This window comes from Loxodonta africana, chromosome 17, assembly GCF_030014295.1.
Source record: "Loxodonta africana isolate mLoxAfr1 chromosome 17, mLoxAfr1.hap2, whole genome shotgun sequence".
NCBI lineage: Eukaryota > Metazoa > Chordata > Mammalia > Proboscidea > Elephantidae > Loxodonta > Loxodonta africana.
Genome location: NC_087358.1, coordinates 27,074,961 through 27,090,492, shown reverse-complemented (window position 1 = coordinate 27,090,492; position 15,532 = coordinate 27,074,961). Strand labels below are relative to the sequence as shown.

The window sequence follows — 15,532 nt, the reverse complement described above, 5'->3', positions numbered from 1 at the left end:
CATGGTAACATATCATTTAGGAGAAAAAAAGTTCAGCGTCTTAAAAAAAAAAAAAAAAAGGTTGAGACCCTCTGAGCCAAATCACACAGAACCACAGTTTCCAAAGTATAGAAAGTAGGTTTTTTGGGTTAAGAGGTGATTTACTCTGCCCCTCATATTCTTTGACTTGCTAGGGGAACATGCTTTGTGCTAGAGGAACATACGCAGCAGATAATGTGTGGTGTTGTAGGGGAAAAAAACCATAAAGTTTAGTAAAGCAAAAAAGAAAGTTTCATTCAGCATATATTCAAAAATACAAAAGTGGGAAGAGGACAAGCATGCTGCCACAGCCATGTCCTCCGTGGCCAGAGAATATTACAGAACAGACCTAAGTGGGAAAACAGACAAGCATGCTGCCACAGCCAAGTCTGTTGAGTCCAAGGAAGGTTACAGAGTCATCAGTATATATCAACATTACAAATGGGCAAAACCATTGAAAGCTTCACCTTTTCACACATTGGCTAGAAACTGATTTTACATTTTGAATTGTCTCTCTTAACGCTCATTGGTACAGGTTTCAGTAACTGACAGCCAGGAGGGTCTTCATTGGTCCAACAAACTTCTATTCACTAAATGTTAATAGAAAAAGAGTGCAAAGTCTTTCGTGTTCTGGCTTTCGTGAAAGATTCCCTACAATGTATTTTCCAAGATTATTTTAGCTATTGTCTTTATCTCAGGGCCCAGCTGATGTGTCCTTGTGAGCTCACAACTCCAGCTGGGTCACATTCTCTGCTCAAGGACAGGGAGTAACGATTCCGATATTATTTTCTAAATCAGCGGTTAACCAGGTACTGAAATAGTCTTAACAATGCTGCACACAAAGAGATGCCTTACTGTTAAGCCCTTTGGAATCAGGGTTTGAATATGACTACTAAGTAGTTGATAACTTTCATTATTTTTGTTCATTATTTACTTGTAACCGTCCACTAACCTTGAGCACGAGAGCTCTCCTTAGAGAAGTGTAAGTACGTCTGAACAGTCCCGGTGGGATTCGTTACTTTCTTACTAACAAAAAGGAGCAAACAAAAGACAAAAAACAAACCCTTACTTCACTAATGATTTCGAATGAGCGTTTTAGGAATGTCCTAGAGATGAGTCTCTGCATTGTCCCAGGTTGGGTAATACGAAGTGTTGGGTAAATAAATAGATGACCTGTCCTCAGGTGTTCTAGGAATGCGTCTCCTCCCTTCTCGACGTCTCTGTGTCGTGTGATTGTGCAGCCGACTCTGCCTGCGTGAAAGCCGTCCACATAGAAAAGTCCAATCAAGGACGGTGATATTTTTTTCCCCTCTTTTTGCTACCGCCCACTCCCGACAGGCTGACAACCTAGACAGCTTTCCGTACTGCTATTACTAGACAGCTTGAGGGACTTCTTTTACTTTTCCATCTACCACCCTACGAAACCATCCCACTCGCTACGTGGTTGGGGGGCCCCGGATGACCCAGCGCGCAGGCGCGGTCACTCCGAGCATGCTCAGTAGCGCCCGTCGGCCCCGCGGCGCCCCGGAGCTTCTCCACCGATCCTCCGCCGACGCGGAGCTTTCGGCGGCGGCTCCGGGAGCGACAGGCGGTGAAGCGGCCTCGCCGGACGACAGCGGCGGCAGAAACAGAGGCAGAAGGGGCGCTGCGGCGGCGGCGACGACGTCGATAGAGGTGGCCGAGGGGGCTGAGCGCCTAGGGGACTCGCGCTCTCGGAAGCCAGATTCCGAGCCGGGCAGGATGGATCTCCACCAGCCGGGCACTGGCCGCTACCAGGTGGTGAGTTCCCGGCCTCCTGCGCCGCCCCGCAGCCTCCGCCGCGGCCCCGAGGGTCCCTGTCCTTAGGTATTCGCGGAGAGGACGTGCTGGCTGCTGCTTTTGACCTGAGCTGCTGCCTCACACTTCTGTGAAGCCTGCCTACGTCGCTTAGAGACCCTTCCCTCTCGCCCCAAGTCTCCTCCGAGCCCCCCACTCCCCCTGCACCCCGCTGTGAGACCACCCAGACACACACGCCTTAAAACTTGTTTTTATTTTATTTCTCATTTTCTCGATAATTTCTTTGCTCCCTGACCCAGTCACTCCTGAGACATTCCAGTCGATTGTCTTTGGGAAATCGTGCTGAGTTCACGTACCTGCTGGGAAGGTGATCGCCGTCATAAATGGAATGGGAGGAAAGAGGTGTAATACTGGGTGGGGTGGGGTGTGGATTGGTAATAATGCGGGGTAGGAATTGTGGAACTATAGGAAATAGCCGTAGTGCTGATCTTGTTTCCGTAGTTAACCTTGTCATTTTGTCCTTTTCCATTATGTTACTTTCAAAAGGGAACGTATTCTTTTTTCCACCCCTGCATTTTTTTTGGCGGGAGGGGGAACAGAGGATGTTTTTATTATTAGATAAAATTTAGATCTTGTATTAAAAAATATTTTTCATGAAATACAATTTTTCTAGTTTAATACTGCACCATGGAAATCTTTGTATGTTGAAATCAGTGAAAAGTTGTCCTTTATATTTTCAGTGTCAATTTTTAAATGTATTGTTCCTTTATGTATTAATTCTAGTGATGTCTATTGTTGTGTGCCCTCCAGTTGATCCCAACTCAGAGCAACCCTATAGGACAGAGTAGAAATGCCCCTATAGGGTTTCCAAGGGTGTAATCTTTATGGAAACAGATTGCCACATCTTTCTCTCACGGGGCATCTGGTGAGCCCGAACCAGTGACCTTTTTGGTTAGCAGCGGTACACTTAACCACTGTGCCACCAGGGCTCTTTGATGTCTGTTGGAGATTACATTGTAAACCCTGTTTAAAATAGACTCAGCAGTAGACGACTGTTTGGTTGTAGCCAGCTAACATATTTTGTACACTTTCAAATGGCAATTTAGTTAAAACTACTTATTTGAGGAAGAGGAGAAAGACATTTATTCGTATTATTGGTGGTTCGGTTTTATATACTGTCTATAAAATTTTACAAATGTAGATGTGATAGTCACAGATTTCACTTATCAAATCTATTTGCTCATGTAAGACTTAGTTGTGAACTAAGAATTTCTATTAATACTTGCATTTTGTCAAATATGAAGGATCCCAAAAGATGAGATCCCAATGTTTGTAAATTTACATATTCTAATATAAAAGTTCATGATACTTTAATTTTCAACTGATTTTTATGTCCTGTAAAACCTCCAAAAAGATCTGTATTCTGAATTCTTGAAAATTTATCAGTATTTTTGGAAAAATATCATTCCTAACAGTATAGAAGACTTTTTTTTTTTTCAAATTGGATTGCATACGATTTTTGGTGGTTTGATTTTTTTTGCAGATGTTAACAAAAATAAAATGCAATAGATACATAGCAGTAAGATTAGCAGTGGGATTTGTTTCCTTTTTCTAACCTCTTTCTTGTGCCTATTTGTTTTTCTTAATGGCCCTGACTGATTTGAAGTCTTTCTCTTTTGGGTGCTTTTGCTTATTTTAATCAACCATGTTCTGATATAGAGTAACTTGTTCAAAGCATTTTTAAGTGATGTAGCTTATGCCTTAAAGTAATTTATTATATTTTACATTTGCTTTCATCAGTTAGGACTAGTTGAAACTTGACTTACTATTATTTTCTAAAATTCCTGAGACCAGAATATTGAAATTTGCTCTCTGTTTTAAGATATTTCCTACTTGATTTATCTCAGGGCTTTGAACTGGTTTAGTCATGGCCAACAAAGCGAAACCAGAAAATAAAAACAGACCTGAATTTTTATAATTGGGGGCTCCGAAACTATAACGGAACAGGAGAAATTACAGGTCAAAGCCCTGGAATGGGAGACTCGGAGGAGGCGTAGTGAGCCCTTTCAGGAGCCTGATGCATGAAATTAGATTATTGGCAGGACTATGGAGCACGACACAACTGCTCACAGGGGAGCAGTTGGCTGCCATTTTTGAGCAGGGCACTGCTGTTTCCAACTCTGCTCAAAATTCAAGGGGCAAGAGATTTGGTTGCTATGCATCGTGTATGCTGCCCTTGTTTTCTAAAAAGGAGATTATGTTTCTAGCAGGGCTTCAACCCGTTTCAGGTATGGTTCCAATTCACCGAATTTTTAATAATTCGGGTCTGTTCCAGTTTTACTTCCTTGGCCATGACTGAACTGGGAAGAACTGGCTTGAAGCCCTGATTTCTGTGCAACTCCTTTCAGAATAAATGGTGGACAGTGTAACATTTTATTGCTCCTTTTTGGAAACTGGAGATGTGTACTACATAGACTTTAAATGAGTGGAGGCATTCCTTCAGAACAGAGGGCAAAAATCAGTCCTGTAAAGATAAATACTTTAAGTAGCTAAGACATCAGTTTGTTTTCTCTGTAGGGCAAAGTGTTTGGGAATTTTGGTGCAATTTTAATTCCTGTTATTGTGTAATTACGTAGTAATTTCATTTATCCGGTGTAGCTTTTGTTTTATTCTTTTTTTTGAGAAGGGCCTGATCTATCTCTTTGTATCTAGGTATATGCCAGAGAAGCAGAAGAAGTTTCTACTATTTAGGTAGAGACCTGTCTGTCGGTCTGGCTTACATGGTAACCACTACTGTTTTGTGACTGCCTTTGGTACCTTTTTGGGAAAACTTTGGAATGATTAATTAACTGTACCAGTAAACAACTTTGATCATTGAGTGTTAAGGGATGAATAAGAAAGGAGACAGGCACGTATACTTAGGGGGTGAGATTAGTATTTGGAGTTAATTTGTCACTTATTTAAAGAGTTAAAATTTGAATCTCCATACCTGAAAGTTGGAGCCCTGATGGCACAATGGTTAAGAGCTTGGTTGCTAACCAAAAGGTCAGCAGTTTGAATCCATCAGCACTCCTTGGAAACCCTATGGGGCAGTTCTGCTCTGTCCTGTAGGGTCGCTATGAGTTGGAATTGACTCGATGGCAATGGAGTTGTTTTGGTTTTATACCTGAAAGTGGTGATGCCAGGACTATCAGAACGACTTACTACCATTAACCAAGGCACAAGCTTCATCTGGAACAGCTTTTTCTGTAGGCTCTTTTTTCCTTCCATTGGTCAAAGGTCCTGAATTTTAAAGCCCTGAACAACAGTGGAGAGCTAGGAAAAGAAGTTACTCTTCTAAGTCCAGAAAGAGTCAGGTATGATACATTGTTTTGTTGTGTTATGGGGAATTCAGTTTTGCTTAGTAGGAAATGAGCAATGTTGCCAAACAATAAAGTAGTCGACTTGGGTTGCAGCTGTTAGGCCACATTCTAACTTTGATGTTATGTACATACACCAAGCTGACTACTAAGATTTAAGAGGTATTCTGTGTACAAATTAAATTGGCAGTGTTGATTACAGCAGTAGTTTCCCCAGCTGTATTCCAGAATGTGATAATAGGTGTCCCTGGAAGATTTACAGCATATATTAGCATCTTAAAACCAGGAGATGTTCTGTGTTTTCAATTGTGAGACCTTGGTTTAGCACCCTGAAGCCACAGTTTCCTCTTTTTAACCCCTACTTTATTAGGATTATTATGAGAGTTAAATAAGGTAATATACGTGAAACATATAGTACAGAGACTGGTACATGGTTAATAAGTAATTATATAAATTGAGATATGCATAGTTCAGTTTTTTGCTGGTATGCCTCTTGTTTTATGTAGCAACATGAATGTCAAATAGTTCTTGGTACATGCCAAGAACTGCGAAAAGTCTAAAATTTGATTTTACCTAATTACAAGCTACTAAGTTAGTCTGTTACTATTTCATGGATCTGCCACGTGATAGGAGACTCACAGGTCAGAGACAAGTGACATTATTACTCATGGCACAGCAAGCAGCATGAATATTAGCATATTTGTGTAGATTTTCCTTGCTCCCAAGTTCAACAGGGGGAGGGGGGTGGTGATGTGCCCCGATGGACACATGCAGTGGATTTGCATGGCAGCTGAGGAACTCAGGAGCAAGGGTCCAACACTTGTTTTTTTTTTTTTTTTTAGCAAGTAGCAAACATAGCAAACAACACACAAGCCAGTCCACCTCTGTGGGAGGTTGGGAGGGCAGTTATGTATTGTGATCACCTTGACCTTTTTTGTTGCCTACGTGACTTATTACAAAAAACTGCTCAGTATCAAGAGACGGTTAAGCTTTGCAGGCCAGCACAGTCAGCAAGATTATGTGAAGACACTCAGGTCCATGGCAGACTGCCTTGCCCAACAGTCCATGTTCTGGATGAGATAATATACGGTGATTTTTAGGTGTACCTTTTTCCTTTTGTTTTGCATTTTAAAGAAATATTGCAGTTTTTTTACCTTATGTTCCTCTCTACTTACCACCCTCTTTTCTTGGCCTAGCTTGATTCATTTTATCTTTACTTATTTGTTTCCTTTGAACTCATCAATATCTGGTTTATGTTCTTACCACACCTCTTTTATATCATCAAGGTCACCCAGTTGCTTAATCTAGTAGATATGTTTCTGCCTTCATCTTGCTTGATTGCTCTGTTACATTGACACTTTGAACTTTCTCCTTCTTATTCCTCATACCAAGAAACATTCTGCTCCCCTCTACTTCCTTGGCTTTTCTTTCTTTTTGTGAACTCATTTTATATTTGTTCCTCACTTCTTAAATGTTAATGCTTTCTGTGGTGTGAACTGTTGCAAAAGCCTCCTTGCTGCTTTCTTCCTTCATCTCACCATCCTTCAATGTATTATTTGCCCTGCATGAGTTATTTGTAGAATATAAATTTGATTTTCACCTTGTTCAGAAATCTTAGTGCCCTGTTAGTGTATTTCCTCCCAATATTTTTTAAATAAAATTTTCAAATAGATAGAAAATTGAAAGAATCGTACAGTTAAACCCCCATATACCTTGAAAAATTATCTGCAGTTGTTAATACTTTATTATATTTGCTTTTTGTATATCCATCTAAATTTTTGATGCATTTCAAAGTAAGTTGCAGATATCAGTATACTTCACTGCAAACCACATGCTTACCACTTGCCTAGAGTTCAATATTTGTTTATAGTTCTTTTTCTTTGCGATAAAATTGAATATAGTGAAATGCACAAATCTTACGTGTCCTGTTGGGTGAGTTTTGACAAATACATACACCTGTGTAACCCAAACCACTTTCAAGATATAGACTAGGGATTGGCAAACCATGTTCCAACTTTTAATTTTTAAAGTATAGTTTTATTGGAACACAGCCGTGCACATTCATTTATGTATTGTTGCTGGCTGCTTTTGTACTACAAGGTCAGAATTGAGCATTTGAGGCAGAACCCACAGATCCTGACATATTTAGTATTCTGCCCTTTACAGAAAGTGTCTATTGACCCCTAATATAGAGCATTACCACCACCCTACAGAGTTTCCTCGTAATCCTTCCCATTCATCCCCTACCTGCCAGGTGACCATTGTTCTGATTTTTTCACCCTCTACAGATTAGTTTTGCCTGTTCCAGAATTTTATATAAATGGAGTTATACACATATAGTCTGCAAGGCTTCTTTCACTCAGCATAAAGTTTTTGAGATTGATCCATGTTTTGTGTGTTTTCAGTAGTTCATCTCTTTTTATTGCCGAATAATGTTTTGTTCTATGAATATACTACAGAATATACTACTTATGTTGATGGGCATTTGGATTGTTCCAGTTTTTTTTGGCTATTATAAATAAAGCTGTTGTGAATATTCTTTTTGTGGACATATATTTTCATTTCTCTTTAGTGGAATTGCTGTGTTATCAGGTAGACTTATGTTTAGTTCTGTAAGAAACTGCTAGACTTTTTTCCAGAGTAGTCGTACCATTCTATACTTCCATCAACAATGTATGATAATTTTAGTTGCTCTACAACCTTGCTAAAATTTTGGTGTTGTCAGCCTTTTTAATTTTAGCTATTCTGGTGGGTTTATGGAATTTTGGGATGTTGAAAATTCTTTTCTTGGCATCCAAGATCCTTGAATGGGCCTTTCCATATCTGTACAGTGCCCTGTTTTAGCAATCTGTCCTCTTTTATGCTGTAGCTCCTGGAGTCTAGCAGGACCTACTTACTAATAGCTCTTCCACCTTAATGTGTTCTCCCATACTTCTCTGACTTCATATACATTTACTTCTCGTCGAAATTCTCCACCACACCCATCTGGTTTCTCTTACAAAATCTTGTTTTTAAATGTGAAAACTCCTAACCTGTCATTGGAAAGGGCAAGTTTCTTCCATTTGTCGTCTGCGTGGAGGCAGAGGCAAAGTTGAGAATCAGTATTAGAGAGACTACATTATGGATTTGCCTTTCTACTTTGTAGACTATGCTTTTCCATAGAGGTGCTTCAGGGTTCTCTTAAGTGTCTGATTTTGATTTCATCTTTAAAATAGGTTTTAAACTTTAAAAAAAAAAAAAACTGTAACTGAGGAAATTCACACTGAAGTATATTTTATACCAAATTTGGTAACTTGAAGCCCAGAATTAATGTTAATTTGTCTTCCAGGGTAATTTGTTTTTAGACACACCCAGATTAAGTTTCTCTTGCTATTTCAGTGCATGTAGTGAAATGAATTATAAATGTGTCATTGATCTGGTTGACTGAATGTAGCTCATTAAAAAAAAAATTCAGATCTGAACGTGTCCACTCATGTGAAATTACACAAATGAGTAGTTAGCGCACCTGAACCGTGCTTGCTATTTCTCAGACATATTTGAACAATACATGATCTAGTAATGATGTAATGTTTGTGCAGTAACAAGTTAGGAAAAAAGAAAAAAAAAAACAACAACAAACCCACTGCCATTGAATCATTTCCAACTCGTAGTGATCCTGTAGGACAGAGTAGAACAGCACCATAGAGTTTCCGAGGCTGTAAATCTTTATGGAAGCAAACTGCTACATCTTTCTCCCAAGGAGTGGCTGCTGGGTTCAAATAGTTGATCTTTCGGTTAGCAGCCGAGTGCTTTAACCGCTGTACCACCAGGGCTCCTCAGTAATGATTGCAATATCTTGAAAGTATCACAGGTGGATTAGCCGCTTGTTGTAGGTTTTGAGTACCTCTCATCAGACTTGTGTTTAAGAAAAGATGGGAGCAGTTTTCACATGTTATTAACTATAAAACAAAGGTCCTATAACTCATATATTCATTTATTCAATATATAACAATTTATGGAGGATCTCTGCTTGCCAAATTCTTTTTTAGGTGCTGGTGAATAAGATATGCAGGCCTCATGGCTCATACTTTGGTGGAGAGGAGACATAAATAAATAAGCATAGTTTCAGATAGTAATATGTGCTTTGAAGAAAGTAAAGCGGTTTGATGAAATAAGTAATAAATATTATTAACATTTATTGATAGTAAATGTGTCAATAAATATTTTCAGTAGTAAAAACAAAAAATATTTTCAGTAGTAATAATAAAGCAGTAACTTACGTCAGGAATATGGCCAGAACTCTAAGTGCTTTATACATTCTAGCACATTTAATCCTTAGATTAATGTGATGTAGATGATGTCATGATCTTCATTTTGCAGATGAAAAAAATGAGGCACAAAGAGGTTAAATAATAGTCCCAGCTATGATGGAACTGGTATTTTAGTTTTCTATTTCTGTGTAACAGCTCTAAACACAGCATTTTATTATCTTTCAAGATTTTGTGGGTTGACTGGGACCAATGGAGAGGTTCTTCTCCATGTGTTGCTTAGCTGGGGCAGCAGTCATTTTAGATATGATTGGGTTGTGTTAGGAGTTAAATTGTGTCCCTGCCAAAATACGTGTTGCAATCCTAACCTCTACACCTGTGATGTCATCCCGTTTGGGTATAGGGTTTTCTTTGCTATAGTAATGAGGCCCTATGGTGCAGTGGTTAGTGCACTTGGCTGCTAACTGAAAGGTCGGAGGTTCGATCCTACCAGCTGTTGTGCAGAAGAAAGATGTGGCAATCTGCTTCCGTAAAGATTTACAGCCTTAGAAACCCTGTGGGGGCAGTTCTATCCTGTCCTGTAGGGTCACCATGAGTCGAAATTGACTCAATGGCAGTGGGGTTTTGGTTTTATGGTATAGGGGAGTATCTTAAGCCAATCACTTTTGAAATAGAAAAAGAGAAATTAGGTACAGAAGAAAGGAAATACAAATGGAAGATGAATGACATGCCACTTGAAGGATCTCCAAGGAACTAGGAACAGAAGCCGAAGAGACAAGAACCTTCCCTCAGAACTGACAAAGAGAAAGCCTTTCCTTATAGCTGGTGCCTTGAATTTGGACTTCTAGCCTCCTAAACTGAGAAAATAAGCTTCTGTTTGTTAAAGCCACCCATTTGTGGTATTTTTGTTACAGCAGCACTAAGAAGCTAAGACAGGTTGGGAGATTCAAGATGACTCACTTACTTGGCTGACAGTTGATGCTAACTGTTGAGTTTTGTTGAGTGGGAGCTCAGCTGAGACTATTGACTGAAGCGTCTTGGCTCTCTGTGCTGTCATATGCCCTGTGTGCTCTCTCCATGTGACCTCAGCTTTTCATAGCATAGAAGGAAGAAGAAGCTGCCATTCTTCTTCAGACCTAGGCTTAGAAGTCTAGAATGTCACTTCTTCATTCTGTTGGTTAAAGCAGTCATAGGGCCAGCATAAATTCAAAGGGAGAGAAAATAAACTCCATCTCTGGAGGGATACATGACGGGAAGAGGCTGATGGTGGTCATCATTGGCGGCAGTATACCACAGCATTTGGTTTGATTCTTCAGTAGATGAGGGTCAGGATAATCAGGGAGCTCCATCTGCTCTGAAGGTGTGACACTCAGGGAGACCTGATTGAAATGTGAAGATGTATTTATAGTTGGTGAGCATTCCAGGTGTGATGATAATAGCTTACGGTGGAAATTTGTTGGTTTAAGAAACAGGAAGAAAGCTGTGTGGTTGCAGCAAGCTGGAGGGTGCTGACTCAGATTGGTATGGGACAAAACATGGAAAGAAATTACATGCTGAAATTTGGTAGAAAAATGGAACTCTCATTTACAACTCCAGTTTATAATTTTTGTTTCATGAAAGCAGTCAGGGTTAGCTACATAATTTGTGAGGCCCAATGCCAAATGAAAATGCAAGACTACAACCAATGGTAAAATAAAAAAAAAACAAACCCACTGCCGTCAAGTTGATTCCGACTCATAACGACCCTATAGGACAGGGTAGAACTGCCCCATAGAGTTTCCAAGGAGCACCTGGCCGATTTGAACTGCTAGCCTCTTGGTTATCAGCCATAGTACTTAACCACTATACCACCAGGATTTCCTACAACCAGTGGTAGGAGAGTTAAACCCTCCTTCCTGCAAGCCTGCTGCTGAGCTGTGGCAGGTGGAAGAGCCCCCAAGGTGGGACATGCTTGGACATGCTTTTTACCTGAATTGTGTGGACAGGAAGTGCCCACTGAATTATCTGCTGAATGCACCTTGGTGATGCCCTGAGATGCCCAACCCCAGCCCTCCCAGTGCTCATGCGCAGACCTCTGGAGGGCAGTGGTGAAACACAGACCTCCCTTTCCCAGTGTACAGAGGGCGCAGCAGTTGCTGGATGAGGGTGGGAGGTTGGGCTGAACAGAGAGCTGAGAGTGGATGGCTTCAAAACCTTTCCTGGGGAGGCATACTGCTCATAAGTTGAGGCTCCAAACCCACAGCACACGCTCCATTGTCCCTTTGGACCTCACATACAAAACATACATGCAAAGAAAAAATTATTAAAAATTTCAAGATGTTGACCATAGAGCATTAAGCCCCAAATGTGGGGTCCTCCTTAGGCAAGGCTCTGTGTGACTGTGTTGGTCATGTGCTTATGAAAACAGCCCTGAAAGCAGTCTCATTGTAGGGATGGTAGCAGTAATGGTGATGTAATAACCGGGGGTTGGCAAGCTTTTTTTGTAAAGGGCCAGATGTAAATATTTTAGGCTTTGGTCTCTGTCACAATGCAAAAGTATTCATACCCCATACAGTCTACAGATGAGTGTGGATGTGTTTCAGTAAAGCTTTATTTACAAAACTGGGTGGTGGGCTGGAATTGGTCTGCTGGCCTGATTTGTTTATCCCTGATTTAGACGATATAGAAGTCTACTTTAGGTGGGCCTGAAGCTTGGGCCTGTTGCAGGATGCTTCTGGGAAATTAAATAAGCCTTTGGGATCTCTAGTGTATTTTTGTTTGTTTGTTTTTTACATTTCCTTCCAGCTTAATGTACATTGCTTAGTCTCTGTATGAATGGTATCCCTTGGAGTTGCTCAGTAAGCAACCTGTGAAGCAGCCGTACTTAGTATCTTCATTAACTGTGGAGTCGTGAGTACTATTTTGATTTTTTCTCATCTGTTTTTATATTGATTACTCAGCAACCACAGTGAAACCTGTGAGAACTGGAACTCTGTGGGACTGCCTTGTTTTTCTGGGTCTCGCAGGTTTTCTCCCTTTGACAGGGTGTGGTTTTTACCACTTTTCTGTAGCTTGTTTTAGTGGAAAATATTTGAGTTTTCCTTCTCTGACAAGTTTTTGCCTTACAGTTTCCATCTTCACAGGTTTTACTGTATTTTCTTTTTATTCTTTATATCTGAAGTATCTGACCTATATTCTAATATTTTGTTGTTATCTGTGTATTGGTAACATATTATTCTAGAATTTTATAGATAATTTTATATATGTAGGCCTGACCTTAGTTTAAATAACTGTGGAATACATTCTGCTGACATTTATTAAATCCAAGTTTATTGACAGGGTAGTTATAATTAAGGCTAACCTACTTCACATGTGATTGTAATTCATCCTATATCTTTGTTTTCATGCCATGTTGTTATTGTTTCTCCTAGAAGTATGATTGCTTAGCTGGAATTAAGGTGTGGGTGAAATTTTTGTTAAAGACATGTCAAATGCAAGTTGGGAAATGCTGCAGTAGTCTAAGATTTACTATCAGATAATTTCAAGGTTTTCACTTGCTTGGTTTTAAGATTTGTTCAAACATGAACAATTTAATGTTTTAAAAGTTAGGAATGTGCTCTGATTTAGCTTGTCTATGCTGTTTCTCCATAATATTATGTAAAGAAATTGTGCTCTTTGGACAGAGGCCTTTGGGATTATGGAAATAAGCTGGAGTTTATTATGTAACTGAGATGGTGCTACAAATAATCTTCTAATGTGACAATTTTAACCTCTTTACTAATTTTTAGGCATCTTAGAACATACAGCTTTTTGAATGTCCAATAGTGACAGTTTATATAGAGCATTCATTCTTTGCACCTAGGTAGAGCTTTCATTTATATTAGAATGCCTTTTTGCTTGATTTTTCCCGAGAGAAGAGTCTTGAAGTAACACTTGAGATCTTTAGAGAGCAACATGAGCCCCTGTTTAATTCACCTTTGCTCAATTTGTTAACTGCATTCCAGACTTCGGCTATATCTTGAAATATAATACTTTTGTTCTTTTACCCTGCCCCCTCCAACAGCCGGAAACCACCCTTCTCTTGCCTCTTTTGTACGTATTTTCTTTTTTCCTGTCTCTCCCTCCTTCCTGCAGGACTCATTTCTGTTCGTTATTCACATGTGTCTGTAGATGTTTGCTCCAGAAAACCTACCCTCACCCTCTATGATATGGTTGATTTCCATCTTCTGTTTTATTATTTGTTTTCTATTTGTCCTCTCTCTGTCTCTCTCTCTCTCTTTTTTTTAAATCTTTTCACCTTTTCCTGCTTTCTTTTGGATCATTTTATTTAAAAACAATTTTTTTTAGTGTCCCTTTTCAGTGTTTCTGTTAGCTTTTTAGTTATTCCTCTTTGCATTATTTTTCTTAGGTTTTCATATTAGGATTATTTTGGCCTCTTTTTTTTTTTTTTTCCTGAAAAAGCTTCGTGTAGTATTGGAGCTGAATCATTCTTGAATGTTTATGGATTTCTCCAGTGAAACAATCTGGGCCTGGAGTTTTCTTTTGAGGGGAAGGTGTTTGATAATGAATTCAAGTTCTTTAATATTTAGTTCTATTGAGACTTTTTGTTTTTCTTTGGGTCAGTTTTGTTAAGCTGTATTTTTTAAAGAATTCTATTTAAGTTGTGAAATTTGTTGGCATGAAATTGTTTATAATCTCTTATTATCATTTTAATGTCTGTAGGATCTGTAGTGAGTACCCTTTCTCTATTCCTAATATTGGAGATTTGCTTTCTCTTTTTTGCCTCAGTTAGTCTAACTATGATTTTGTTAGTTGTATTTTTTTTTGGTGTGGTTGATTTACTCTATTTTCTGTGCTCTGTTTCACTGATTTTTGCTCTTATTTGTCTACCATTTCTGTTGTGATTTACTTTGCCTTTTTTCTCTAACTGCTAATGGTAGAACTTTTGGTCATTGATTTTTAACTTTTTGGTTTTTGTAATATGAGCACTTAAAGCCATAAATTTCCCTCTAGCCACTGCTTTAGCTGTGTTCCACAGATTTTGATATGTTATACCTTCGTCATTCTGCTCAAAATATTTTCTAATTTTTTATTATTTTTTTATGATTTCTTCTTTGAACTGTACATTATTTAGAAGTGTGTTTAATTTCTATTTTGGGGTATTTTCCTACATATTTTTGTTTCTAATTCTTTTGTGGTCAGAAAACACCCTCAATATGATTTCATTCCTTTTAAATTTATTGAGGCTTGTATGATGATTTAGCATATCTATCTTGGTGAATGTACTGTATGCACTTGGATGTATATTCTTTAGTTGTTGGATATAGTGTTCTATAAATGTCAGATCAAGTTGGTTGATAATATTGTTCTGATCTTTTATATCTGTACTGATTTTTGTTTATGTGTCCTCAGTTAATGGCTGAGCGAGGGGTGTTAAAATTCCTGGTATGAGTGTGGAGTTGTCTGTGTCCCTTTAATTATCTCATTTTTTTGCTTCATGGAATTTGAGGCTCTATTATTACATGTGTCACATTTCTGTTTGTTATGTCTTCCTAATGTTGAACTGCCTCTGCTGTCATGAAATGCTCCTCTTTATCTCTGGTAGTACTCTTTGTCTTGAAATCTATTTTATTTGACGTTAACATAGCCATTCCAGCCTTCTTATTTTTTGCATGGCATGTCTTTTTCTGTTTACTTTTAATTTATCTGAATACTTAGGAGTGTCTTTTGTTGGCAACATAGAGTTGGGTCTTACTTCTTTAGTCACTGATAACCTCCGCCTTTTGATGTTTGCATTTAATGTAATTATTGATATGGTTGATTTACATCTTCCATTTTATTGTTTTCTGTTTGTCCTCTCTTTTTTTGTTTATCTTTCCATGCTTTGCTGTTTTCTTTTGGCTCATTTTATTTTTAAAGAATTTTTAGTGTTCCCTTTCAATATTTCTGTTGCCTTTTTAGTTATTCCTCTTTGTATTATTTTTTTAGTGATTGTTCTAAGTTACTTTAAAAAAAAATATGTACACAACATTTATATAAGTACCGTACATATATATTTATTTATTTAATGTTAGGAGTCTCTGGATGGCGCCAATGGTAAATTGCTGGATCACTAGCTGAAAGGTTGGTGGTTCAGACCCACTCAGAGACACC

The 15,532-nt window shown here is 38.7% G+C and overlaps 1 protein-coding gene across 1 annotated transcript in view; it reads left to right on the top strand.

Moving 5' to 3' along the window:
• Window positions 1-1,461: 1,461 nt before the first annotated feature.
• NDFIP2 (Nedd4 family interacting protein 2) overlaps window positions 1,462-15,532 on the top strand; it is a 52,098-nt gene continuing 38,027 nt past the window's right edge. Inside the window, exon 1 of the mRNA XM_003409344.4 lies at window positions 1,462-1,797. Coding sequence (XP_003409392.2) covers window positions 1,477-1,797 — 321 coding nt within the window. The 5' untranslated portion in view covers window positions 1,462-1,476. The remainder of the gene's footprint in view (window positions 1,798-15,532) is intronic.